This window comes from Podarcis pityusensis, assembly GCF_964106645.2.
Source record: "Podarcis pityusensis genome assembly, chromosome: 2".
Classification (NCBI taxonomy): Eukaryota; Metazoa; Chordata; class Lepidosauria; order Squamata; family Lacertidae; genus Podarcis; species Podarcis pityusensis.
In genome coordinates, this window is record NC_138029.1 from 128075760 (window position 1) to 128103322 (window position 27563).

General features: G+C 45.7%; 2 protein-coding genes across 7 annotated transcripts in view; one reads left to right on the plus strand and one right to left on the minus strand.

Annotated features, from left to right (window-relative positions):
- The window catches only part of LOC308465792 (uncharacterized protein), a 430090-nt gene that overhangs the window by 190044 nt on the left and 212483 nt on the right, over positions 1-27563 (minus strand). The gene's annotated exons all lie outside the window — the stretch shown is intronic.
- The window catches only part of LOC308465694 (uncharacterized protein), a 386527-nt gene that overhangs the window by 141981 nt on the left and 216983 nt on the right, over positions 1-27563 (plus strand). Inside the window, exon 4 of the mRNA XM_080985781.1 lies at positions 15315-15440. Coding sequence (XP_080841907.1) covers positions 15315-15440 — 126 coding nt within the window. The remainder of the gene's footprint in view (positions 1-15314; positions 15441-27563) is intronic.

Here is a 27563-nt window from a genome sequence, read left to right on the forward strand (position 1 = left end):
TAGACTGGTTTGAGTCAAAACGCAGTTATAAAGCTTTGATTAGCAAGAAAAAGCTCCAGGCACAAAGGGAGGAATGGCAGTGCCTAGTGGAGGCCTCCCAAAGGAAAGATTCTGCCACGTTTTGGAAAATAATTGCAAAAAGCTGGAGAGACTCCCCGATTGAAATCGAATACTCTATACCCGCTGGAGCATGGGAGGCCTATTTCCTCTCATTATATTCATCAAATCAACTGGCCCCAGCTCTGCTTCCTGCTTCAAGTGAATTTGGTAAGGAATGGCCCCCTGTAACCACAGAAGAAATTACTGGCCTTATTCAAGCTCTTAAATCAGGGAAAGCCCCGGGTGCTGACAATATCCCACCAGAAATTCTTAAGGCAAATGTCGAATGGTGGGCCCCTGTGCTAGCCGCCTTGTTCACTAGTATAAATCAAGCGGCTATTATCCCCGAGGACTGGGGTTTAGCCATCATCATTCCAATATTTAAGAAAGGAAACAGAACTGAGCCAGCTAACTATAGACCAATCAGTCTATTAAGTATTATTAGCAAACTGTATGCTGCTCATTTATGTGATAAATTAGTGGAGTGGATGGAAAGAGAGCATATTCTATCAGAAGCTCAAGCTGGTTTTAGAGCAAAGCGTTCAACTATAGACCAGGCCCTTACCCTTCAACACCTGGCAGACAAATACTCTAGAAAAGGGGGGTCTTTATATGCAGCATTCGTGGATTTTAAATCGGCGTTTGATCTAATACCAAGGGATAGACTCTGGGAAAAGCTTGGCGCTACAAACATAGATAAACGCTTATTACGCCTTATCCGTGGTCTATACGAAAACACCAGGGTGAGGGTAAGATGCGATCGGTCAGGCCATCTAACTAAAGAAATTCAAACGCACTATGGGGTTAAACAAGGATGTGTCCTCGCGCCAACGCTATTTAATTTCTATATCAACTCTCTAGCAGTAAATATGGCGAAAGAAAATGCCCACCCTCCCAAACTGGCAGGTATTCCCATCCCGGTGCTTCTGTATGCGGACGACGCAGTCCTACTCTCCTTTTCCTGCGTTGGCCTGAGGAAGCTTTTGAGATCACTTGCTGACTATTGTCAAGCGGATCAACTATCAATAAATTACAGCAAATCTAAAATTATGGTGTTTTCAAAAAAAAGAAGGAAACACAAATGGAGAATTAATGGTCAACCTATTGACCAGGTAGCAACTTTCAAATACCTGGGAATAACTTTTCAGGAAAGGGTCTCGTGGCACCAACAGATGAAAAACGCCATTGCCAACGCAGGAAGGGCTAATAAAGCCCTTACAAGATTTTTTCACGGGAAAGGGGGTAAATACGTTCCGGCGGCCTCCCAGGTTTTTGCTGCAAAAATACTCCCACAACTCACTTATGGATCCCAGGTTTGCAGTTTTAAAAATTTTGCGCCTATGGAGGCATTTCAAACAAAATTCTATCGGTGTTTATTGGGGATCCCCCCCTGTGTATCTAATATAGCTGTCCGCTTAGAAGTTGGACAACCACCCGTTAATGCGCGGCTGTGGATTCTAAAGATACACTACTGGTTAAAACTTATTTTTTCCCCGGCCGGTTTGGCTCCTTTAACACTCTTAGACACCTTTCATTCCACCTGGAAAGCTTCCCTGTTTGAAAAGATAAGAAGCTTGGGATTCTCCCCGCAGATCTTGATAGCGGCAGGATATGAGAGAGCCAGAAGTCAAGTGCTCCAACGCATTAGGGACATAGAGCTGCAATGTCATATGGGCAAAATGGATAAACATGCCATAATTAGAGACTTTGGGAGAGGGTTCTCACCCGCAAATTATTTGGCTGATTTACAAATACCTAAGTACAGACACTCCTTTACCCTGGCCAGATTTAACGTTCTGCCCTCTGCCCTGCTGCTAGGCAGATATGAGGGCAAACCATATGAGTCACGTGTTTGCCCGTGTGGCTCATCGGAAGTGGAAACAAGTCTGCATGTATTGCTGCACTGTAGTTACTATGAGGATCTACGTTTGACCTTTATTGCCCCAGTTCTACAAAAGCTTAAAAATGAACCAGAACTCCAACGTATGAGAGCCTTGGTAGAAGATAAGGTTCCTGAAATTACGATCAATGTGGCCAAATTTTGTGTAGCCGCTATTAGGCGCAGGAAACAAGAGCTTTCCAATGTCAATATGCAGGCGAAGGCAAATACTTAATTTTATTTATGCTGTCTAATTTTAAATTGCAGTTATGTATCGAAATTGTCCTTTGTTTTTTCCGGTGTTATGCTTCGCTGACTAGCTGTACGAGTTAATCTGGTCTGTGACCGTTTAATAAAATTTGATTTGATTTGATTTGATAGTTCCTTTTCACTGTCAGCTCTTACTATCAGAGAGAAAATATAAAAAAAGACTTTGGAGAAGACTTCCGGTGTGATGGCCTAAGGCGTTTGGCTGCTTTCCCAGGACACTGGACCCCAGTCGTGCAATTAAACAAGGTGAATCTGGGGGTAATTATCCCTGTTGAACCCCTCAGGGATGGGGCGCACGTGCCTTCACCCGCACGCCGTCCAATATCTGCCGCTCGCTACAGTGGAGGCAGGGGCGCTGGGTGTTTAGCATTGCACGAATTGGACAATCTCCACTGCCAACGCCATGAGTGGGAGCATTCCTGTTTTTCCACAAAGATTTGAATTTGGACTTTGAAAGGACTTTTGTCGCTCTGCTACAGATGTGAGGTGAGCGTCTCATCTTTTTTCATCCTTGCTACTGTTGGGCCAACGCCCTCCCTCACTTGTCCGAATGGTGAGGAACTTCACCCGTAGTAGCAGAGTACAGCAGAAGCAGACTCTGGTTGGAAAGCAGCAGGGGAGCGAAGAAGAAGAAAGAGAGGAGAGCTCAACAGAAGAAAGGGAAGAAGAAGAGAAGGAAGACAAGGAACAGTAGTTCTTAGTCAGACTAGATAAATTTGTTAGTACAACATAACAGATGGTTTTAAAAACACTAAGCTGGAATGTGAATGGGTTGAATAATAAAAATAAGAGGAATCAGATTGCGCATGTATTACTGAAAAAGAATTGGGATCTAATCTGCTTGCAAGAGACGCACGTAATAAATAAGCATAAGAGGGTATTGAGCAATAAGAGATTAGGATTAGATTTTGTGACCTCGGATAAGGTTAAGAAAAGAGGGGTAGTAATATACATAAAGGAAAAATATGACCCACAACTATTGTACAAAGATGAGCAAGGGAGATTGGTGGTAGTTCAGATGGTATTTCATGGAGAAAAAATAATTGTGGTTGGAATATATGCACCAAATGACAAAAAATCAGCTTTCTTTTCCGAACTGGGTAATATATTGATGGAATGGATGGACCAAAAAATGATACTGATGGGTGACTTTAATGGGGTGGTGCCGCCAAACTTAGATAAACTAACAAAAAGACAAGAGATGAAAGAAGGTAAACTGCCTTGATCTTTCTTTGATATGGTAAATAACTTGGGATTAATTGATGCATGGAGATATAAGAACCCCACTACGAAACAATTCACTTTTTTCTCAAACCCAAACCAGAGTTGGGGGAGAATAGATAGTATTTGGATCTCGAAGGAATTGATACAGAAACTAACTAAGTCTGAAATTCAGCCACGAACTATATCCGATCATAATGCGGTTTCCATGGAGTTAAAAGGCAAAGATGTTAAAATAGGCAGATGGAGAATGAATGAATTTTTATTTAATGACCAGAGGATTGTAAATAAGGCCATAGAAACAATTGAAGATTACTTTAAGTGGAATTTAAATGGGGAAACCCCTATAGAGACTGTGTGGGATGCAGGAAAGGCAGTTATGAGGGGATTTCTGATTCAGAAAAACAGCCAATTAAGAAAAGAAAAAGAGATAAAGAAAGAACAGATTCTAACACAGATTTTGGAAAATGAAAGAAAATTAACTACCAACCCTAGCGAAGAGACCACAAAACAGAATCTAAAAATATTACAAGCTAAATTCTCTACAATAATAAACCAAGAGATAGAGTGGAAAATTAAATTAATGAACCAGAAGAACTTTGAATCTGCAAATAAGATAGGGAAATATTTGGCGTGGCAAATAAGAGAAAGGAAGAAACAAAACACGATTAGCAAAATAAGAGAAGGAGAAAGGATTGTGGAAGAACCAAAAGAAATAAAAAGGATATTTCAAAAATATTACAAGGATTTGTATAAAAGAGGAAAGGAAACTGAACAAGAAATAGACCAATATTTGCAAAAATATCACCTGAAACAAATTGTAAAAGAGGAAAAAGAGGTACTAGACCAGATAATTACACAAGAAGAGATAAAGAAGGCTATAAGAAAGATGAAAGCTGGGAAAGCGCCGGGGCCGGATGGCCTTTCGGCCAAATATTATAAAACATTAGGTAATCAAATATCCCCAGTGCTAGGTGAGGTGATGAATAATATATTAAAAGAAGGAAGGATTCCAAATACCTGGAAGGAAGCATATATCACACTGATTCCTAAAAAAGAGGTAGATATTATGGAAGTGAAGAACTATAGGCCAATTTCATTATTAAATAATGATTATAAGTTATTTGCAGACATAATGGCGGAAAGACTAAAAAAGGTTTTGATTAATAAAATACATAAAGATCAAACAGGCTTCCTTCCAGGGATACAACTACGGGATAATGTAAGGAATTTGATAGATATCATCGAATATTTGGATATGAAAATAGACAGACAAGCTGCCCTGGTTTTCATAGATGCCGAAAAGGCATTTGACAACATTTCGTGGGACTTCTTAAGGAAAAGTTTGGAAATGATGGGAATAGGGGGAAAATTTAGAAGAGGTATAGAAGCAATATACAAGGAACAGAAAGCAAAACTGGTAATAAATAACACCACAACAGAATACTTTAATATTCATAAAGGAACTAGACAAGGCTGCCCCCTGTCCCCTCTACTATTCATAACAGTATTGGAAATACTTAATGAGAGATTGAGGGAGGCAACAGAAGTGAAAGGAATTAAAGTAGGAAAGAGGGAATATAAAAAAGCATTCGCGGATGACATTGTATTGACCTTAGAAGAACCAAAAGACAGTGTAAAAGAAGCTCTACAAAAAATAGAGGAATTTGGAGGTGTGGCAGGACTCAGGGTAAATAAGAACAAAACTAAAATGTTGGTCAAAAACTTAACTAAGGAAGAAACGACAGAATTAGAAAGAAAGGCGGAAATTATGGCAGTTAAGAAAGTAAAATATCTTGGAGTGTGGATTACGGCCAAAAACTTGAATTTATATAAGGACAATTATGAGGTCACCTGGAGGAAGATAAAGAAAGATATAGAAATCTGGGGGAGGATGAAGCTCTCCTTTTTGGGGAGGATAGCAGGGGTCAAAATGAATATCTTGCCTAGAATGCTGTTCTTATTTCAGACTATTCCAGTACTTAAGGGTTTAAAACAATGTAAAGAATGGCAGAGAGCACTGGCGAAATACATCTGGCAGGGGAAAAGACCACGAATAAAAATGAAAATATTGATTGATAAAAAGGAAAGAGGGGGTTTTGCCCTCCCAGATTTGAGCCTATATTATGAAGCAGCGTGCCTACTCTGGCTAAAAGACTGGATAAAACTGGAGAACAGAGATTTATTGGATCTGGAAGGTTTCAATAATTGGTACGGGTGGCATTCATATCTCTGGTATGAGAAGGTGAAGGTCCACAGAGCCTTCTTAAACCATATTTTCAGAGGAGCAATATACCAGGTCTGGGAGAGAAATAAGAACCTCCTCGAAAGAAAGACGCCCTGGTGGATCTCACCAATAGAGGTCCTAACAAATAAAAAAATCAATATGGAGGGGAAGAATGCCACCTATGAAGATTTGGTAAGAAAAACAGAGGAAGGGCCCAAACTTAAACCTTATGAAGAGATAAAAGATCTATTCTCTGGTTGGCTACAATACCATCAGGTGAACGATCTGTTAAAAGAAGATAAAAGGAAAACAGGTTTTGATGATAAAAAGTCAAAATTTAACACAGAGATAGTAGAAGGAAAGAGCAAAACATTGTCTAGAATATATGATATGTTACTAGAATGGCACACTAAAGATGAGGAGGTGAAAGAGGCAATGATTAAATGGGCAATTGACTTTGGCTATAATATTGATTTTGAAAAATGGCTGGAATTGTGGAACAGCAATATTAAGTTCACGGCTTGTATGGTATTGAGAGAGAATGTCTGGAAGATGATCTACAGATGGTATCTTACGCCGGCGAAATTGGCCAAAATGTATAGATTAAAGGATAAGACATGCTGGAAATGTAGCGAAGCGGTGGGAGACCTTTACCATATGTGGTGGCAATGCAATAAGGTGAAGGTCTTTTGGGAATCAATATATAATGAGCTTAAAAAAATATTAAAATATACTTTTCCCAAGAGACCTGAGGCCTTTTTGCTGGGAATGATGGGCAAAGAAATAAAGAATGAAGATAAAACAATATTTCTCTACGCCACCACAGCTGCAAGAATTATGCTGGCACAAAATTGGAAATTGGAAATTATGCCCAGCATAAGCGATTGGCAGGTGAAAATGGTAAATTACGCCGAGCTTGATAGATTAACAGGCAGAATACGAGACCAAGATGAACAGAAATTCCAGAAAAATTGGAGTAAATTTTGGAAATATATTGGAACGGACCTTTAAGATGAACTGGCGGGGCTAGATTAACTCTATCAGCGAATGATGTTAAGATTAAAAATCAAATACGCAATCATGGATCCTATTTGATACTTACCAAAAGGGTGGAGGGAAGTCAAGGGCTCAGCAGAGCCTAAAACACTTTGATTTTTTTTTCCCTTATGATTTTTTATGTTTATCTTCTGTCTGTATAGAATGGGGAATGGGAATAATAACCTATGTAATTTTTTTTATTTTTTTTTTTGTATTTGTTTTCTCTTTATAAAATCTGAATAAATTTTTTTTAAAAAAAAAGAAATCGCTCCCATTCTCACACGACGATACATTAGGTAATTAGGCAATTAAAGGCACAGTGTCACACTGTGCAATGAAAGAATGAAACACTGCAGTACTGACACCTACTTCGTGATTTGGCAAGCCTCATGGAGAAAGATTCAATTAATTAAATGAAATGCAAGTGAAACTTCATTAAAAAAACTTGAGAATTTGATGTTTAATGGCGCGGTCCTTTGTGGAGGGCTTTAATTATTATTGGCAAGGTATCAGCTTGTTTGAAGATATGAAGAGACTTTGTTGAAATACAGTCTTACCAGAGAATGAGGCTGTAATTTCAACTGCGTCACACGCCATCTTCTCTCCCTTTTTTGTTATTGTTTGAGTCTAGATAGAGAGTAATCTGGCGTCCCGCCAAAGCTCTGGCAAGACTCCAGCTTCTCCTTCCGTCCAACTCTCTCAATAACGATCTGGCGTCCTGCCAAAGCCTTAGCCGATCATCAAAGCTCAAACTCCATTTCCTTCCATAGGAATACAGTGAAAGTTCGGGACTTTAAATCCATTTCAATTTTGTCACATACTTCTCTTTTTCATTGTAATCCATAAGTATAATCCCATTCTCTTTTATCACCTCTTGCTTTTTATCAGTTTGTTAGCATTCGGGGGGGGGGGCGTACATGCTGCTGAATCATTTATGTTGCAAACATAAATGAGGGAGAAATGTAAAGTGTTGCACTTGGGCAAAAAAAATGAGAGGCACAAATACAAGATGGGTGACACCTGGCTTGAGAGCAGTACATGTGAAAAGGATCTAGGAGTCTTGGTTGACCACAAACTTGACATGAGCCAACAGTGTGACGCGGCAGCTAAAAAAGCCAATGCAATTCTGGGCTGCATCAATAGGAGTATAGCATCTAGATCAAGGGAAGTAATAGTGCCCCTGTATTCTGCTCTGGTCAGACCTCACCTGGAGTACTGTGTCCAGTTCTGGGCACCACAGTTCAAGAAGGACACTGACAAACTGGAACGTGTCCAGAGGAGGGCAACCAAAATGGTCAAAGGCCTGGAAACGATGCCTTATGAGGAACGGCTAGGGGAGCTGGGCATGTTTAGCCTGGAGAAGAGGAGGTTAAGGGGTGATATGATAGCCATGTTCAAATATATAAAAGGATGTCACATAGAGGAGGGAGAAAGGTTGTTTTCTGCTGCTCCAGAGAAGCGGACACGGAGCAATGGATCCAAACTACAAGAAAGAAGATTCCACCTAAACATTAGGAAGAACTTCCTGACAGTAAGAGCTGTTCGACAGTGGAATTTGCTGCCAAGGAGTGTGGTGGAGCCTCCTTCTTTGGAGGTCTTTAAGCAGAGGCTTGACAACCATATGTCAGGAGTGCTCTGATGGGGTTTCCTGCTTGGCAGGGGGTTGGACTCGATGGCCCTTGTGGTCTCTTCCAACTCTATGATTCTATGATTCTATTCTATGATTCTATATAAAGAAAGAGTAAAGGCTCCCATCCCATACCATATTTTAGATCGAAGGAAGTCTTTTTTGCAGTTTGAATCGTTTTTGCTTTGTATCAGTTTATGATCTTGTTCCTTCTGTTCCAGCACATGTCTGTATATTAGTTCTAATTTCACTCAAATAAACAGAAGTACCTCTGCTTCTTAATTTCTGAGTAGGAGGGCTACCAATAGGCAAAGTGATTTTGCTGCCTCTCAGATTCCATGGTGGAGCAAGAGCCAGGTATCGAGACAATCTGCAAGTGAAGCTCACTCCCCCTCGGGCCCTGGGGGGAGCTTGCAAGGACAATTACCCTCCAATCATCCTTGTTTATTCTTTGCTATCAATCTCTGCTATCATGGGAGCAGCATCCATTAAGGCAGACCGGAACCAGAAGCCCCATTTCTAAACATCTCCATTGATTTCCATTTCATTTTTTTTGCTCCTCACCCCACTTCATAAGGCTGGCATGGTCTGCACAGTAATGACCTAGAGTAGATCCCATTGTACTCAGTGGGGTTTATGGACAGAACTTGGTGCAAAAAACAGTCACCACCCTGTCCCCAAGCCTGAAAACTGCAGCCCCAGAGTTCTTAACCTGAAGCACTATTTCTGGGTTAGCGGAGTCTGTAACCTGAAGCATATGTAACCCGAGGTACCACTGTACAAGATTAAATATGTTTTCGGCTGGGGATGCTTCCCTTAGGGTCCAGGGGGAGCAAGCTTGGATTCTAGAGGAACCGAACAATTATTAACTCTGAAATTTATCGCACAGTGTGGTCTCTTACAGAAGGTTCTTTGGTTTGGGAAAATATCAGTCCATTAAAATACATTACATGTGTCTTAATTTTAACTAAACAAAGGAAATCTGGAAGACAGCCCAGAGTCCTGGAAGGTAAGACGGTGGAATGAAATAGGGCCTTCTGAGGAGGGACTGCACCGAAAACAATTGATGGACAACAAGAAGTAGAACAAAATTTTCATCTTGCATGTTAATTTGCATATAGATCTGTTAAATATGATGAAAGTTGCATACCAGTGGCTGTCAAGATAAGATAAAGGATTAAGATTTGTATGATATTGGGAATAAATAAGAGAGAAAAGTAGGAACAAGAACAACAACAAAAAAATAAACCTCATCAATCTTTGACTTTTGTCTTCTCGGTTTAACAGTTGTTATTCTGTCTCTCACAGCTACAATAAACCTACCATTAATATTGTGGACTAGGCATTTCTTCGTCAGAGGGCAAAAAAACCAAATTTAGAAGGGGATCAAATACTTTCCCCCCTCACTCTAGATGTTTACACACACGCCTGGCTCTCGTTTGGAGGAGGAGTGAGAGACGGAGGCTCTTTACTTCTAGAATGGCATTTCCACGGCACCTCCTTTCCTCCCAGGAGCTCCTCCTTCCACAACCCTGCCAGGCTGGCCGCTTGCCTTTCACCCCCTTTCCAGCACTGCGTTGCTTAATGTGGCAGCACCTGCCCTTTGGAACTCCCCGTCTTGGCAGGGAGGGGCCAGTTCGCAGGAGTGAAGAAAGACAGTTAGGTTACCCTAAAAACCCTAAACCCCTTTGTGAATCCTCCCCCCCCCCCAGCCAGGCCTCCAAGCCTCGCCTCAGGCTCTCTCAAACTGCACTCTCAAAGCCTTTTTCCCCTTCTAAGGCTAAAAGCATTAGCTAAGCATATTGCTCTTGCTGTAACAAAAAGACTGAAACGAAGGTGGAGAACAGAGTCCTTTGCTTCTCAAAGCCTTTTTCTTTCTAAGGCCAGTGGCCTTGTTAAAACCAGATTGCAGCTTTCTTACAGGAGAATGAAACATATCTGAACACTCTGAAACCCCCCTTCGTTTCTCACCCCCTTTTCCTGGGAACAGTCCAAAATAGTCCCATGACAGGAACTTTCTGTTCATGCTCAGGAGACATGGGGCAGAACTTTTCAGAAGGAGGAGAAGGGGAGGGAACTGGAAGGGGAATATATGCTCTGTGCAAATGGCTGTGAACTCGTGCTTGTTTGTGAGTTATCACACTTGCTCCTTCTACCAGTTCATGGATGGTAGAAATAAAGCTTTTTCTCCGAAACTATTCCTTGTCTGTTGACTCCCATTTTCCCTTTCCCGGGCGCAATATTTTTCCCACCTGAGGGCAAAGCCTCATAAGGCCACAGGAGGACTGCAGCTGTTCTTCCTTGGGATCCAGATGCTGCCTTCCTTTTGGGGGGAGGGGGCTTTGGGTCAAGGAAATAAACCCCCTTCAGAGGGAGAGAGGGGTCACATTTGTGAACAGAGGATGTAGACAGACGAGAACGTTTGCACATGGGGGGAGCACATGGAGAAGAAAAGCCCTTCTGCATCTTCACAACCAGACCACTTCCTGTGTCCCAGATGCAACAACACATGTCTCTCCCCTTTTCAGGCTAAACAAGTAGACAAACTAATGTGAAAGCAAATTTCAGATTTATTCTCAGGAAAGGGTATATATCATGGAACTTTGAAGTGTCAGGCATAGCTCTAATGGCTTTAGCCCAAACGTAGCAGAGTTTTCCTGCACAGCGAAGAAGCTAGTTGAGGTGGAAATGACTAGTCAGCTAGACTCAGAATAACTATTTACAGGATTTATTAAAAGGAAAAATAAAACCAGCAGAGTTTCTGCATACAAAACAAAGCAAAATAAATCCTTTCTTTCTCTCTCTCTCTCTCTACCATACACAGCACTTCTACTCCTAACACACCTAACACATCTAACACCAAACTGTGCTAGCAATCCTAGATAACAGAGTTGAGTGCTGGTCGTTAACCAATCAGAGTAAGTAGTTTCTAGGTCAAGCAGACCTTGGCTTTCTGCCAAGAGTAAATTGACACTGCCTTGAGTTAATTGTGTGAAGCCAGAATCTGCAAGTTCCCATGAGAATCAATTAACAGAAACTGAACAATATATTCCTGGTGCCCTTAATCCTGCTGTTCCGCCAGGGAAGCGGGGCTGCGTCCAAAGCATGGAATGGTGGAAGTACTCAGGGAAGGGAGCAGAAAGCGAGGGAAGCATTAGGCCCCCATTTCTAGGAAGGGGAACATCGGTCTGAAGGGGAGCAGCTGCTTTTGGGCAAGCGGAGCTGGAGAAAAGCTGGGCCTGTCCTGCTGCGCTTCAGGCCCTGACAGCCTCCAAGTTCAAGTGTAAGTTGACTTCGCCCCTCCATTCACCGCGCGAGGAGGCCGTCCTGGAGTTGAGGCTGCCATGGAGGCCAGAAAGAGCAGAGGCCATGTTGGGTCAGGGCAACCGGTCCTTCTATGTTTGGAGCGGGAGGAAGGGCCATCTTGGATTGTGCCTGTCTGTTATTGATACGGAAAGGAGGGGGGGTACCTTCCTGCACCCCTCCACCGCCCACCAAAGGATCAGAGGCGATGACCTCGACGGCGCCCAGCTTTGCCCAGGCCCCTAAGCCCCACACCGTTACACAAGCACCACACTATACCCCTGGTCCTTTAAATAAGATGCCTATCTCTTTCTGTATACGGGCGAAATAAGCCCACCATCTTTCTCTAAGCCTCCTTCCCACTCTATCTCTATCATGGGTTGACCGTATCAAACTGCGCTCCCATCCGTTTCAATGGCCGCGTCCCAGCCAATCAGAACCATGCATTCGCTCTGCAGAGTCAGCTCAGCGAGCCCCTGCACGCCTCATTTAACCTCTTGACAAGCTACTGACGGCTCCCCGCTGGGAGAACAATGGAATCGAAACTCGTGGACTCGTAAAAGTGTCAAAACTTGCAACAATGTAACCATTTTATTTCCGACTTCAATCATTGCTATACGAATGGACTGGAACAGGCGAAAACTTCTTAAATTCACATAAAATCAACCACAGCTCCGATTTCTTTGGTTTTGGTGTCAATTGACTCAGTTCCCTCAGGACTCCATGGTGCTACCCCTGCCTCCATAATCCCCGAAGCGACAGGCCACGTACTCAGGAAGACCCTAATCCTGTCAGATCGTTCTGCCGACCCCTTCCTCCGGGCAATGCCGGTGGCAGACGATGCATATCTGGACTATTGTTTCATCATCACCGGTACTCAGGAAGTGTTTATCTTTGCATATCTCTCACTCTGCATACTCTCCCTCCCTTCCCTGAAATGCTAATCCGTGAAATCCCACCTTTCTGTAATATATTCATGATGTCACCTGTGTAACCCAACCTATTTCTAATGTATTCATGACGCAATAATGATGTATTTCGCACTGTATTCTGGGACATGGAGGGAAGTTTCAAAAACTCCTGTCACCCCCTACTCGGGGTTCAATCTCGCCTTGAACCTGTTGCGCAATAAACTCGGATCTTCTGTAGTTTGCGCCTGCGTCCGGCTGAGCTCATTTCTCCTCCGCAAGGACCCGCGGACTTGGTCCGACGAGCTGGGTGGCAGAGTAACCACGCACCCAGATTTTCCGTAACAGTTATATACACATCTATCTATCTATCTATCTATCTATCTATCTATCATCTACCTACCTACCTACCTAGATATATATACACCCCCCTGGTTCTCGTTTGGAGGAGGAGTGAGGGACGGAGGCGCTTTACTGACAGAATGGCACTTCCCTGGCACCTCCTTTCCTCCCAGGAGCTCCTCCTTCCACAACAACCCTGCCAGGCTGGCCGCTTGCATGTTGCCCCCTTTCCAGCAGGCGAAGCTGCAGGGGCCACTCACTTCCTGGCCCTCCAAAAATGGAGGAGGCCTTGGACCCTGGATGAGCCTGAGAGGAGCCTTGAGGGGGCAGGGAGGGGCCTCTCGCCCCTTCCCAGACTTTTCCGCCATCCATTTATTACTACTGTTTATTACACTTAGGCCCCTCGGGGCTCTGGCACCCGGCACAGTTATTTCAAATGATCTCAAACCCTAAAATGGATTGACAGGTAACTGACAGACGTAGATGATCTCTAGAGATATAGGGCAGCTGCCGGATGCCCCCCTTGGTTGGGCCTGTGATGGACAGCAGAGCCAGGCCAGTCAGCGGACTTCGTCCCTCAGAAATTCCCCCAGGGGCTGGAACCTCGCTCTCATTGGCTGCCAAGCCAGCGGGGGGCGGAGCCAGCCCTTTGGGCGGGAAAAGGCAAGGCGCCTTTTCTGAGGGGGGAGCTGGGAGGGGAAGGTGGGGAGGAGAGGAAGAGGAGTCAGGCGGGAGTTGAAGGGGAGAAGCTGGGGGGAGGGAAGGGAGACCCCCAAGAAGGAGGGCTGAGGGGACCCCCTGGGTGTGGGGGGCGGACTGAGGGGGGGAGCGGAGGGAGACCCCCAAGAAGGAGGGCTGAGGGGACCCCCTGGGTGTGGGGGGCGGACTGAGGGGGGGAGCGGAGGGAGACCCCCAAGAAGGAGGGCTGAGGGGACCCCCTGGGTGTGGGGGGCGGACTGAGAGGGGGGAGCGGAGGGAGACCCCCAAGAAGGAGGGCTGAGGAGACCCCCTGGGTGTGGGGGGTGGACTGAGAGGGTGGAGCGGAGGGAGACCCACAAGAAGGAGGGCTGAGGGGACCCCCTGGGTGTGGGGGCGGACTGTGAGGGGGCAGCGGAGGGAGACCCCCAAGAAGGAGGGCTGAGGGGACCCCTGGGTGTGGGGGGCGGACTGAGAGGGGGAGGGAGGGAGACCCCCAAGAAGGAGGGCTGAGGCGACCCCCTGGGTGTGGGGAGCGGACTGAGAGGGGGGAGGGAAGGGAGACCCCCAAGAAGGAGGGCTGAGGGGACCCCCTGGGTGTGGGGGGCGGAGGGAGACCCCCAAGAAGGAGGGCTGAGGGGACCCCCTGGGTGTGGGGGGCGGACTGAGAGGGGGGAAAGGGCCCCCCAAGTCTGACTCCAGAGCCTGGAAGAAGCCAAGCCTCCAAGTCCAAAGGAAGGAGGCGCCTCCGGACACCAGCTTGGCCCCCCAATTCAGGGCTGCCCCAGGGAAGATGGGGGGCTGGAGGGAAGACGTGTCTCCCTCGGGGGGATCTGGGCTTCCTCTTCCCCCCTGGCGCCTGCTCTCGAGGAGGCTGCTTGGAGCAGGCGGAGACTCCTGGGGAAGCCCCGTCTCCCTGGCGCGGAGTCGGGCTCCGAGGGGGCTCCGTGGGGCAGCGGGGAGAGGGAGGGCTGGGCTGGCAAGGGTTAAGAGGAGCAGAGCTGGAGTCCTAGAGAGGACGGGGAGGGGAGGGGGAGGGGGGCAAGGTCCTCCAGGGCTAAATCCCCCCTCCCCCTCCCCCTCCCTCCCTGCCTTCTTCTCTCCTTTGCAAAAGCCCCTCCTGGACTCGGGTGAGTCTCCTCTCTCCTCCCCCTGAGGGTGCAATGGGGAGAAGGGGGTCCCTGGGGGGCAGGGAGGGGGCGTGGGGGTCCCTGCTCAGATCATACCTGGGGGGGGGAGAGACCCCCAAGTCAGGGAGCAGAGGGTCCTCCTTTGTCCTCTCTGCCAAGCCAGGGAGGGGCCACTTCGCAGGAGGTCTGCAGCTCTGCTCTTCCTTTTTAGGGAGGGGGCTTTGGGTCAAGGAAAAGTGGGCAGGCAAATAAACCCCCAACAGAGGGAGGGAAAAGTCACATTTGTGACCAGAGGATGTAGACAGAAGGGAACATTCCCACGTGGGGGGAGCACAGGGACAAGAAAAGCCCGTCTGCATCTGCAGCAGCACAACAGGACCACTTCCTCTGTCCCAGATGCAACAACACATGTCTCTCCCCCATCATTTAAATACACAACAAAATTGTTCCATTAAGATACTGAAATAAGCATGAAGGAAAAGAATAATGTTAAAACAATGCAGCTATTAAGAGGCAGAAAAGAACAGAGCAATGTGTAGAAAAATATCATCTTTCTTCTCCCTTTTTCCCTTAGGGTCCAGTGTGCTTTGAAGACGTAGCTGTTCCTTTCCCAGAGGAGGACTGGGCTTTGCTGGATCCTGACCAGAGAGCTCTGCAGAAGGAAGTCAAGGAGGAGAATCCTGGGATCGTGGCCTCTCTGGTAAGGCTCCCTGCTGGATCATAAGATCAGTTTTGAAATTCCATACAGATCTCTGAAGGACAAACCTCTATTTTGAGGGAGCCCAATAGCGCCACCTACAGCATCTGAGATGTTAACACACCCACAACTCTCCATAGGAGATGTATCTCCTGTTCTGTCTGGGAATATTCTTCCACCAGTCCTGCCTTTTCCAACCATGAGGAGGCTGGTCTGAGCTGCCCAGGCCTTCTTCAGTGTAGGCTTCAGAGATATTAAGGACATGGAAGTACATCCTGTCTAATTTTCTGTTTCCCTTTCTGCATTTCTCTGTTTTTGGTTGAGCAAAGAAATGACTGAGCTTGGAGATGGAGCGGATTCCACGACTGAGCCAAATTACATCCATCCCTGGAACGAGCCAGGCTTTTTGAATCTCCGAGTCCCATAAATAAGTTAGCTAATACCAGCCAAAAAAGGCAGTAACTCCCTTCCCTTCTTCCTCTTTCACAAGCATTCATTTGCATTGTTCAATCATTTCAGACTCTTATCTATTCCTGAGGCTATTATAATAATTAATTAATAATACTGCCATGGGTTGTAGGTGGTAGGTGGTGAACTGGAAAGGAAGAAGAAGGGAGACAACAAGAAAAATCCTCACAATGGAGAAACCATATAAATATTCAGAGTGTGGAGAGAACTTTAGTCAGAGCTCCCAGTCCACTTCCCATCAAGGAAAGCTCTTCGTTCAGAAGGAGAGCCTCACTTCACATGAAAGAACTAAAGGTGGGAAGAAATAAGTGCTTGAAATGTGGGAAAAGCTTCCTTCGCAGCCCCATTCTCGATTCCCATGAGATACTTCATACAGGGGAGTGTTTGGAAAAAGCTTCACCTGGAAAACCTGTCTCAGTTTCCATTCAATAAATCACAGCAAGGATAATCACAGAATTTTAGAAAATGGTATAAGGCATAAGGTATAACTGGAATCAGGAAACTTGATGAGGAATTAAGGGGAAAGACAGTGTTGACCCAGAGTAGTTACAAAATGCATGTTCTCTCCCCGAGTGCCACAGACCCTCCTCCAAAGAGAGCTTCTCTAAAGAAAGCACAAGCAAAAATTACTCCATTTTATGTGAATAAGAAAATGAGGAGGTGGCTAAGAAGCAGCAGGAGCCAGATCCTATTACTGACCTTATAGGATCTCTCAGCAGCTCTGAGGATGAGCAGAAAGAGGTTTTGGGTCCAGGCAGCTCAACTGCTAAGTCATCTCTGGCACTGAGACCAGGAGCTCAAGCGACTCAAGGCCAAATCCAGGCTAAACAAGTAGAGGAACTAATCCGAAAGAAAATTTCAAAATTAAAGCAAGTATAAAAGACTGCTACTCCCAAACTTCTGGGACAAAAGAGGGATTCTCAGTCATTGGGTGGCTTGTAGTACTAACAGATTGCATGGAACACTTAAAATCCTTTTTGGCTGACTGTAATAAAATTCTTACCATCCTGATAGGTACTTGTAAAACCTTCTGAATAAAATCTAGCAGAGTCTGTGGAACCAGATAATACAACAATTTCTCTTTCCATACCATTAAAAATAGATCAATAAGGGAGGTTTGATTCGTCCACATGGCAAAAGGAGGTCTATAAGTACAAAGAAGAGCAAAAGTGTTAAAAATTTTAAAAATAGTGCAATATTAAAAAGTTGACTTGAAAATACTTTTTAACTTACTTAAGAGCAGCTCATGCTCTTTTTTTTTTAAGATATTTATTAGAATTTCACAAGAAAAGGATCACATTAATAAGAAAATTAACAATAGAAAGAAAAATACAAAATACAAAGTACAAAAAAGAAAAAGAAAAAACAGTTAAAAACAATTCCATCTTTTCATCACTTCTTTTACGTTTACTTGTTTCCCGGACCTCCTCATACCTCCCTCTTTTGTATTCCAATTCAGTTTGTTAGTCCAGCAATTCCTTTCCCTCCTTTTTAATCCTGATCTTATTCTTAATATATTATAACATTAACATTTACCTATTAAAAACCAATTTTTCCAATTCTTTTAACCATTACTGCTAGAAACCGCTTAACTTCAATCCGTCATCATTCTAACATTCATTAATTTTACAATATTTCTGTAAGTAGTCTTTAAATTTCTTCCAATCTTCTTCCACCGACTCTTCTCCCTGGTCTCGTATTCTGCCAGTTATTTCCGCCAATTCCATATAGTCATCATTTTCATCTGCCATTCCTCCAGTGTGGGTAGATCTTGTGTCTTCCAGTACTTTGCAATAAGTATTCTTGCTGCTGTTGTAGCATACATAAAGAAAGTTCTGTCCTTCTTTATGGCCGAAATATTGGGAAATTTTGGAACAAGACGGAGATAGACTGAAATTGCAGAGTTTTGAAAAACTAAAAAACAAAGTGCGAGACTGGCTTCATTATTATCAGATAATGGAGGCATTTAAATTGGACAGGAAAATTGGCTTCCAGGTGGAAAAATCAAAATTAGAAACAGAACTGTTAGAACCCAAAACTAAGAATTTGTCAAGAATGTATAACTTGCTGCTGAAATGGAATACTCAGGATGAAACGGTAAAATCGGCTATGATTAAATGGGCACAGGACGTTGGACATAACATTATGTTTGCTGACTGGGAACAGTTATGGACCACAGGTATGAAATTTACGGCATGTAATGCCTTAAGAGAGAATATTATGAAAATGATATACAGGTGGTACATAACCCCAGTCAAGCTTGCGAAAATCTATCACTTGCCCGATAACAAATGTTGGAAATGTAAAGAAACCGAAGGTACATTTTTTCACCTTTGGTGGACGTGCCCAAAGATTAAGGCTTTCTGGGAAAAGATATATAATGAATTAAAAAAGGTATTTAAGTATACCTTCCCCAAGAAACCAGAGGCCTTTTTCCTGGGCATAGTGGACCAAAGGGTGTTAAAAAAGGATAGAACTTTCTTTATGTATGCAACAACAGCAGCAAGAATACTCATCGCAAAGTATTGGAAGACACAAGAACTTCCCACGCTGGAGGAATGGCAGATGAAACTTATGGACTATATGGAATTGGCGGAAATGACTGGCAGAATCCGTGACCAGGGAGAAGAGTCGATGGAGGAAGACTGGAAGAAATTCAAAGACTATCTTCAGAAACACTGCAAAATTAAGGAATGTTAGAGTGATGTTGGATTGAAAATAAGTGGTTTCCAGCTGTACAGGTTAAAGTTAAGGATAGATTAAGATTAAAGATTAAGATTAAAGATGTTTAAAGAAATGGAAATTTGATAATAAAAGGGAAAAATTTAAAGTTATATGACACTAAGAGCAAGGATCAGGTTTTAAAAAAAAAGTTGAAGTTATATATTTTAACATTTTATTAAATTAAAGATTGGGATTAAAAAAGTGGAAAAGAAACTGCTGAACTAATAATGTGGATTGGAATACAAAAGAGGGAGGTATGAGGAAGTCCAGAAAATAAGTAACTTAAAATTGGGAATGGAAAAGAGAGTTTTTCTAATTGTTATGTTTTGTGTTTTTATTGTTAAGTTTTGTATCGTTTTTTTGTGTGTGTTGTTTTTCTTTTTTCTTTGTTTAAAACCTTAATAAAAAATTATTTTAAAAAAAAAGAAAGAAAGAAAGTTCTGTCCTTCTTTAACACCGATTGGTCGACTATGCCCAGGAGAAAGGCCTCTGGTTTCTTCAAGAAGGTATATTTAAATACCTTTTTTAATTCATTATAAATCATCTCCCAGAAAACCTTAATCCTTGGGCACGTCCACCAAAGGTGAAAGAATGTACCTTCAGTTTCTTTACATTTCCAACATTTATTATCGGGCAAATGATAGTGTCAGGGAACTGACATCAGAGCGGGAGGCGAAGGGGAGGCTCCTAGATGATGCTGGAGAAGGACCCAGCAGCAGGGGGAGAAGCAGCTCAGTGGAGGGGGAAGCATTTAAGCGCAACACCAGGAACAAAAGTGGGCAGATGGGGAAATCGGAGAGAGGGCTCACGGACTCTTCACTGGAACTCAGTGAGGAGGGGACAGGTCCTCCGCTACCTACGCCCTCCCTGCGCGGAAGGCTCCCGCGCAGTGAGAGGAGGCGGAGACTGGGTGTCAAACAACTCTTATGTTGGAAGAGATTCAAGAAACGCCCACTGACGGATTCTGCTAGTGACTGAGACAGTCATGATTAGAAAGGGCTGTGCAGTCAGAAAGGTTTGACAAGGCAAATTAGCCTAGAGAGGCACCAGTTTACGCACGAGTAACTCATACTCATCACAGCAATCTGTCAGTCCCTGAAAGTTGCTCGTGCGCAGCAGCAGGCAGGCAGCATCATGAGCAAGCCCGGAGAAGCCAGCACCCAGGGGGGAGCAGCTGGAGGGCAAACGCTGGTGGAGAGGAACCGAGAGTTGGAGCAGCATGTGGCCATTCTGACGGCGCGGCTGGACGAAAGGCGGTCTCAAGATGCACAGGTCAGACCCACCCCCATAGCAAGGAAGGTACCGGGACTGGTGCACAAGTTTGGGGGGAAGCCGCAAGAATACAGTGCGTTTCGAACGGAAATAGAGTACGCATTGGAATTGCAGCATGACGATTTTGAAGACGACGCGGCGCGGGTGGCATATATTGTGGGTCACCTGCAGGACGGGGCCAGGGAATGGGTCAGGCCCCTTATGGCGACGCAGAATGCCGCCATGCAGGACCTGAGGAAATTCTTCCAAGCAATGGACGCAATGTTTTCCACTGATGTTCAAAAAAGTGTGACAAAGCGGGAATTGATGAACTGTAAACAGGGGAACCAGTCAGTTAGGGACTACTGGTCGCGCTTTGCCATGATAGTTCACCGCCTCGGGTGGGAACTGGGCTCCGAACCCATACAGATGTTATTCGAGGAGGGGTTGTCCCCAACGGTTAAGGATGAACTTTCCCGCGCACCCCGCCCACAGGGGATGGATCAGCTGACCAAGGCTGTGCTTGCGATTGGCGTGCGCCAGGAAGCGCGGGCCCAGGAGAGGCGGGAAGGGAGAGAGCAACGTTGCCATGACTACCCCATTCCTGAAATACCAAGGCAGCCTTCCCCGCCAGCAGAGCCAATGGAAATAGATGGGGCACGCGCGCGGGAAGTTTCAAGCACCAGCGAAGGGCGCAAGAAGGAGGGAAAGGATTGGAAAACCTCCAAGAAGTGTTACCTTTGCCAGCGGCCAGGCCATTTTGCCAGAGCCTGCCCTCAAAGAAAGGCCTGGCAAGGAATGGTGGGAGCCGCAGGGGGTGAGGAGGAGGTGGTAAAGGAACAGGAACAGGGAAACGGGAACGCTTGGCTGCCAATCAAGGGGCACAACAGCCAGGCCAGCCACCAGTAAAAGTGCCCCAACCAGACCCCCCCCAAGGCGGCAATAGCCATCGAAGTGGTGCTAGAACTCCCGAACGGGCACCCGGTCAAGGTGAAAGGGATGCTGGATTCAGGCAGCTCATGTAATTTCTTCAGCAAAGACTTTGCATTAGAGCACCAGCTCCACTTACTGCCTTTGGATTTTCCCTTGCAAGTGACCACCATTGATGGCAGGGAGCTTCTAGGAGGGGAAGTGACACACCAGACCCCGCCAATGAGAATGAGGGTGTCCAGGCACTCGGAGACCATCGCCTTTCACGTCGCCTCGCTAGCAGGACCCCCAATAATATTAGGGATGAGCTGGCTAGCACAACATGATCCAGTGGTGGCGTGGCATCAGAGGACAGTCACCTTTGGGTCAGCTTACTGCCTGGAACACTGTCTACGGGGGGAAGCCCCAAGAATGACCGTGGCCAGGGTGGCTGGGATGGCGGTGGAGCGGAAAGGGGAGGTGCCGCCACAATACGCAGATCTGCGGGAGGTCTTCAGCGAGAAGGAGGCAGATAGACTGCCACCCCATAGGCCCTTTGACTGCCAGATCAACTTGCTTCCGGGGGCTCAGCTGCCAGTGGGTAAGCTGTACGCCATGTCTGACAGGGAGATGAAGGAGTTGCGAGAATTTATTGACAAGAACCTGAAAAGAGGCTTCATAAGAGAATCAAAGGCAGTAGGGGGCAGTCCGGTGTTCTTTGTGGACAAAAAGGACACCAATAAACCCAGGCTCGTAGTGGACTATAGAGCTGTCAATTTGGTGTCAGAACCCGTGACCTTCCCAATGCCCAGGATTGACGACATTTTAACGCGAGTGAGGAAAGGCAAAATTTTTACCAAGCTGGACCTCAGGGGCGCATACAATTTGATCAGGATGAGGGAGGGGGACGAATGGAAGACCACAATGTTCACACCCCTAGGTGCCTTTGAGTACTTAGTTATGCCTTTTGGATTACAGTCGGGCTCCGCCTGTTTTCAAGCTTTCATGCACCACGTGTTGGGGTCTCTGCTGTACAAGAACTGCGTAGCCTTCTTGGACGACGTCTTAATTTATTCGGACAATGAGGAGCAACATGTTAGAGACGTCAGGGAAGTGTTACAACGACTGCAGAAGCACCAGTTGTGGGTCAAGCTGGAAAAATGTCAGTTTCACGCCAGAGAAGTCGAGTTTCTGGGGTACAAGTTGTCTGACAAAGGCTTAGCGATGGACCCAAGCAAGGTGCAGGCAGTGCTGGAGTGGAAGGCTCCCAAAACACGGAAGGACGTACAGAGGTTCCTAGGGTTCAGCAACTTCTACAGGAAGTTCATCAAGAACTTCGCCCACTTGACAGCGCCCATCACGGATTGTCTCAGTAGCAAAAAGAAGTTTGTGTGGACAGAAGAGGCCCAGCAATCCTTCGAAAAACTGAAGAAGGCGTTCGCATCGGAAGAGCAACTCCTGCACGTAGATCTGGAGAAACCCCTGAGGCTAGAGACCGACGCGTCCGACAGAGCCGTAGGGGCGGTCCTTTTGAAGCCAGGGCGGGGCAAGCAGGAATGGAAACCGTGTGCCTTTTTCTCGAGAAAACTGAGCAAGTCGGAGCAAAACTATACAGTGTATGACCGCGAACTGCTGGCAATCTACGCGGCCTTTCGTCGTTGGCGTCATCTATAATAATAATAATAATAATAATAATAATAATAATAATATTTATTACGGCCATAGGCCCATACAGATAAAAACAAGACATAAATAACAGCTTGTGCACGTGGGAAAAAACAGCCGCTAAAACACCACTGTAACAATAAAATACTATGAGATGGAATGACATACTGCGCTTTAATTAGCTTGTAGTGCTCCTTGGCAACGCTTTTGGGTAAGGACAGCGACCAGAAACCTAGCCACTTTCAGGGTTGTATGGGTATCCTTATCCTGCAAGATTTGGGCAAGGTGGAATTTTGGTGGGGTACCCTCTAGTTTCTGCATGATTGATCCCAACAAATTTGCCCATGGCACGTTGAACAAGGGGCAAGTGAACATAATGTGCTGAAGCGACTCCGGCGTCTCCTTATCACATTCGCACATGGCGGAGGCTTGGCCCTTTGAGAATCTATGTCTCAGGACATTGGAGGGAAAAACGTTAAACCTCGCTTTGGTGAAGGCCAGCCTATGGGCAACAGTCGAAAGGGAGGAGAGGTATGATGGAACGCAGTAAGTTAAGGTAATACCAATGTTCTGGGGCGAACAAACACCTCCCCCCAGCGTATAATTTCGCTGTAAATCGATGTCATCCAGTCTTTGGCGGATCAGTCTTTGAGCAGTGATTTGATCTAGTTTTAGGGAATCTAAGGGAGAGATTCCATAACTCAGGAGTTTGGCATGAATTCTACTAGTCCAAAGGCTGGAGAATTCATCTCGCCATAAGCATTGGACAAGGTAATGGTCTGGTAATCTATGCCACAATGATAACCAATAACTGAAGACTTGCTTCCACAGGCAAGTTTCTAAGGATGCGATCTTCAATTCTAGTCGCATGGCTGCGTTACTTACGCACAGGGGGAGCATTAGGATCCGACGTAGGAATTGGTTTTGCAGAGTCTCAAGAGGAGCAAGATCTGTCATCACGGCCCAGAGCGGGGCAGCATAGGCAAGCGCGGTAACCACTTTTGCCTTGAACACCTTTAGGGCCGAGGGAACATGCAAAGCTCCATCCGAAAAGAAAAATCGGAGGAGCGCATATGACAGAGTTTTGGCCTTATTAAGTAGGTGTTGAATTTGTGCTTTCCACCCCAAATTGTATTGAAAAATAACTCCTAGGTATTGAAATTTTAGGACTTGCTCTATTTTTGCTCCGCCAAGCTTCCATTCGTATAATCTCCGACTTCTGGCGAAAATCAGAATCTTAGATTTAACATGGTTGATGGTTAATTGGTTGAGTTGACAATACGTGGCAAAGATCTTCAGAGCTCTGGTTAGTCCAACACGTGTATAAGATAGAATTACCGCATCGTCCGCATATAAAAGGAGTGGACAGCGGTAATCCGCTAGTCTAGGCGCGTGTGTACTTGGAGATGAGTTGACTAGGGGTGCTCGCATGTCGCTGATGAATAGGTTGAATAGGCAGGGAGCCAATATACATCCTTGGCGCACTCCCTTGTTTATTGGTATCGAATTTGTGAGGTCGCCCGCAGGAGTAAGTCTCACTCTGGCATGGGTACCTTCGTGGAGCTGACTTATAAGCCATAGGAGTCTTCTATCGATGCCCTGTTTCGCAAGTTTCTCCCAAAGAATATTTCTAGGAACGCTGTCAAAGGCTGCCTTTAGATCTAAGAAGGCAGCACAAAGGTAGCCCCGGGGAGGGGAGGAGTACTTCCGTGCCAGATGGTAAAGAACTATCGCATGATCAGTTGTAGAACGTTTAGTTCTGAACCCTGCTTGTTCATGGCCAATCTGGTTAGTCTCATCTACCCATCGCGATAGTTTAGTCAGCAAAAAGCTGGCATAAATTTTCCCTATGATCGAGAGGAGGCTGATGTTACGGTAGTTTTCCGGCTCCATTGGAGAACCTTTTTTATGAATTGGTACTATAATGGCCTCCTTCCATATTTTGGGGATGAGACCGGAAGCGTTGATTGCGTCGAAGGTTTTGGCCAAGATGCCAGCCCACCATTTTGGGTGTAGTTTGATGGCTTCAGCAGGGATCAGGTCGGGCCCTGGGGCTTTGCCCGGTTTCAGCTGGGCTATTAGCTTAGCTATTTCGTCAGGATCGGTGGGAGGCCAAATAGGTAGGTGGGAAAACAGATGCATCAGATGGTTGGAGGGAGCATCTGCCTGTGAGAAACATTTCTTCAGGAACAATTCCCATGTCGGTGCTGGGATGACTGCCCTTGGGTATTTCCTCACCCTTCTATTAATCAAAGACCAGAATTCCCTGGATCTATGTGGCTTTGAAGCAGTAATCAAGGCCTGCCAGCGATTTTGTTGCCACTCACGTTTGGCAGTTTTCTGCGTGCGTTTGTAAACTTGCTTGGCTTGTGCATAACTAGCTGGCAGAGTAGATGCATCGGAGGTCTTATATACATTATATATAGCACGAAGGCGCTGTCTTGCTTGTTTGCACTGAGAATTATACCAGGGGGCACCGTAAGTATACTCGTTTCGGTTTAATATTTTGGGTGGTAACCTGAAGAAGGACGTAAGATCAGTCGGATGATGGTGGAAGCGTTTCAACACTATGCTATGCTCATCTGAGGCAGAGCCTATGTTGGAATGGGGCCCGAGGATTTCTTTTTGAAAGAATTCCTGATACCTTTGAGCCTGGGTCTCCGACCATTTGATTCCTCTTACTTGGAGAGATTCGTTGGTCACCATCTGGGTCGCATGTCTATGGGCCTCCGACTGCCAGTTCAGGGAAAGCTTGGCTACCAGGGGAAGATGATCACTAGATTGTACATTCTCGATCTTAAAGGTGGAAATACACTTAAGTAGATCACTGGAGACCAACAGGTAATCGAGGACGCTGTTTGATTTGACGCTCAGGTGAGTGAAATCCCCTGGAATATCAGGGAGGCATGTGCCATTTAGGGGGACCAGATTTAAACGGATGGCCATTTGATAGAGGAGTACTCCAGCCTCATTTGCTCGTTGGTCTTTAGAAGTTCTCCTCATGATATGTTCCAGATCATAATTTTCAAGGTTTGGGGTAACCCACCATTTGGCTTTGGTCAGCGAGTCCCAATTTGCTGCTGTGCGGGCGTTAAAATCGCCACCTATTATGGCCGGGGTGTTAGGAAACTTAACATAGCATGAGAGCAAATGCTCTTCTAGCGAGCCCCATTTAGAGCCCAGTTCGGAGGAGGAACCCCCAGGTGGCGAGTAAACATTTGTAACTAGAAGTGAGATCTTTTCCCCCTCAATCAGCCCGGTAAGGGCGTAAGGAGGCAAGGCCTGTACTAGAGTAAATTTAGAATGTAGGTTGAGGGAGATGCCTATTATTAGGCCCCCTTTGGGGCGGCCTCCTTTCAGGGAGGGGCAGGCAGGGAGTTCTAGAAGCTCAAAGCCATTTAGGGCAATTTTCTCTACTTCCCACGATTCTTGGAACAAGATAATATGAAACAGGTTAATATACTCCAAGAATTCTGGGTCAAGTTTTTTTCCCCTCCAGCCCGCAATGTTCCAGCTGAGGACTGATAGGGGGGAGTTCCTGTTGTGACCAATTCGCTGTCATTTCGGGGAGAAATGTGAGTCCTTTGGAGGCAAGGCAGACCCCACAAAAAAGTCAGTTATTTTACTTTGCATGGCAGGCACCTGCTGAAGGTACCTAGTCTTAAAGTTGGTAGTGAGGTATTCTGGCTGGGGCGACAAAACGGGTCTCCCGCTGGCTAACCCAAGGGCGGACACTTCAGTGGGAAACTCCACTGGATTTGCTGAGACTGCCCCACCGCGAGGTCTAAAGGTCGCCGATGAAACCATTTGGTTTATATGTCCGGCCGGGTCTTCAATCAAATCCGGGCCATTTTTTGATGTAGGTGGAGCACTCCCCTGACCTGGTGCTGGCGAAGGTACAGGGGATGCTCGGCGTACTGGTACCGTTTGTATGTCGGGTCTATGCCACTCAGGGGAGTATGAAGACTCCAGTTCCGGCATTGATGGATTAGATGGTAAGGAATTGTTTTGGTGGAAGGAACTCTGAGTTACACTCCTCAGCGGGGGACTCTTGGAGGGCGAGTCAAAATTTATCAAGAGTTGGGATGAGAGGCCAACTTGTGAGGCAAGACCTGGGTCTGCCAAGCGTCGGTGGGTTTTGCCCACAAGAGGGGGAGGCATGGGTTTAGGAGCTGGACTAAGGTAAGGAAGACTTCCTGCTTCCTTAAAACACGACTCCGAAAAGCTGGCAGAGGGATATCCTGAAAAGTGGGCAGGACTTTTCCGTTCTTCTGGACATGTATGAGCTGATGATTAAGTACTTCTAGTCTATCAATTATTTCTTGTTGTTCTCTCGGTGGAAGGTCGCCAAAGGTGGCTAAAAGCTCTCTTTCCTCCGGCGGGGTCAGAGAATTACTTGCGCCAGTGGGTTTCTTTAAAGCTCGTGGGGGCGTAGGGTAAGTCCAGTTTCGGTACGGGTGGATATCCTCCGAGAGAGGAGGCTCGATGTCCCGAGGTACTCCTGACCTCTCCGACAGAGTCTGCTCCGTGCCGTGGCCGGCAAGTAGAAGGGGGTGGGTCATGCTATCCATAAAAACTCTTGTTGGGATGATATCATACCTAGCCAAGAGTGATTTCTGCCTGATGATAGCTGAAGGGATCCTTGGAGAGTAAAACACAAGCATCACTTTCTGTTGCCTGAGGTGTTGGTTCAAAGGTAATACTGCAATAAGATCGCATTGTGAGATTTCTATGTTTAGGAGATTGCTTAGATGCTTTTTAACCCCACTCAGAGTAAGCCACCTTGGTGACCCTGCCCCGATGTTTAGGCAGATTTTCTTAGGTTGCAGGGACAACGCTTGATGTTTCAGTGCAGGATTTGGTTTATATTTAGGGATCACACTTCTTTTTTTGGTTGGAGGTAAGGACCTCTGGCACTTCAAGTCCCCCGTATCTACAGTTGGTTTAAACTCTGACCAGAGGTTATCAATTTTCTGTTCGAGGTTACATAGCTGGGAGGATAGCACATCAATCTTCTTGAATATGCAATTAAGGGTTCTGACCACAAGATGGAGATGTTCCTGTTGTTCTTGTCTTGCGCAGTCCTCAGCTCCAGCGTCCTGCACCACC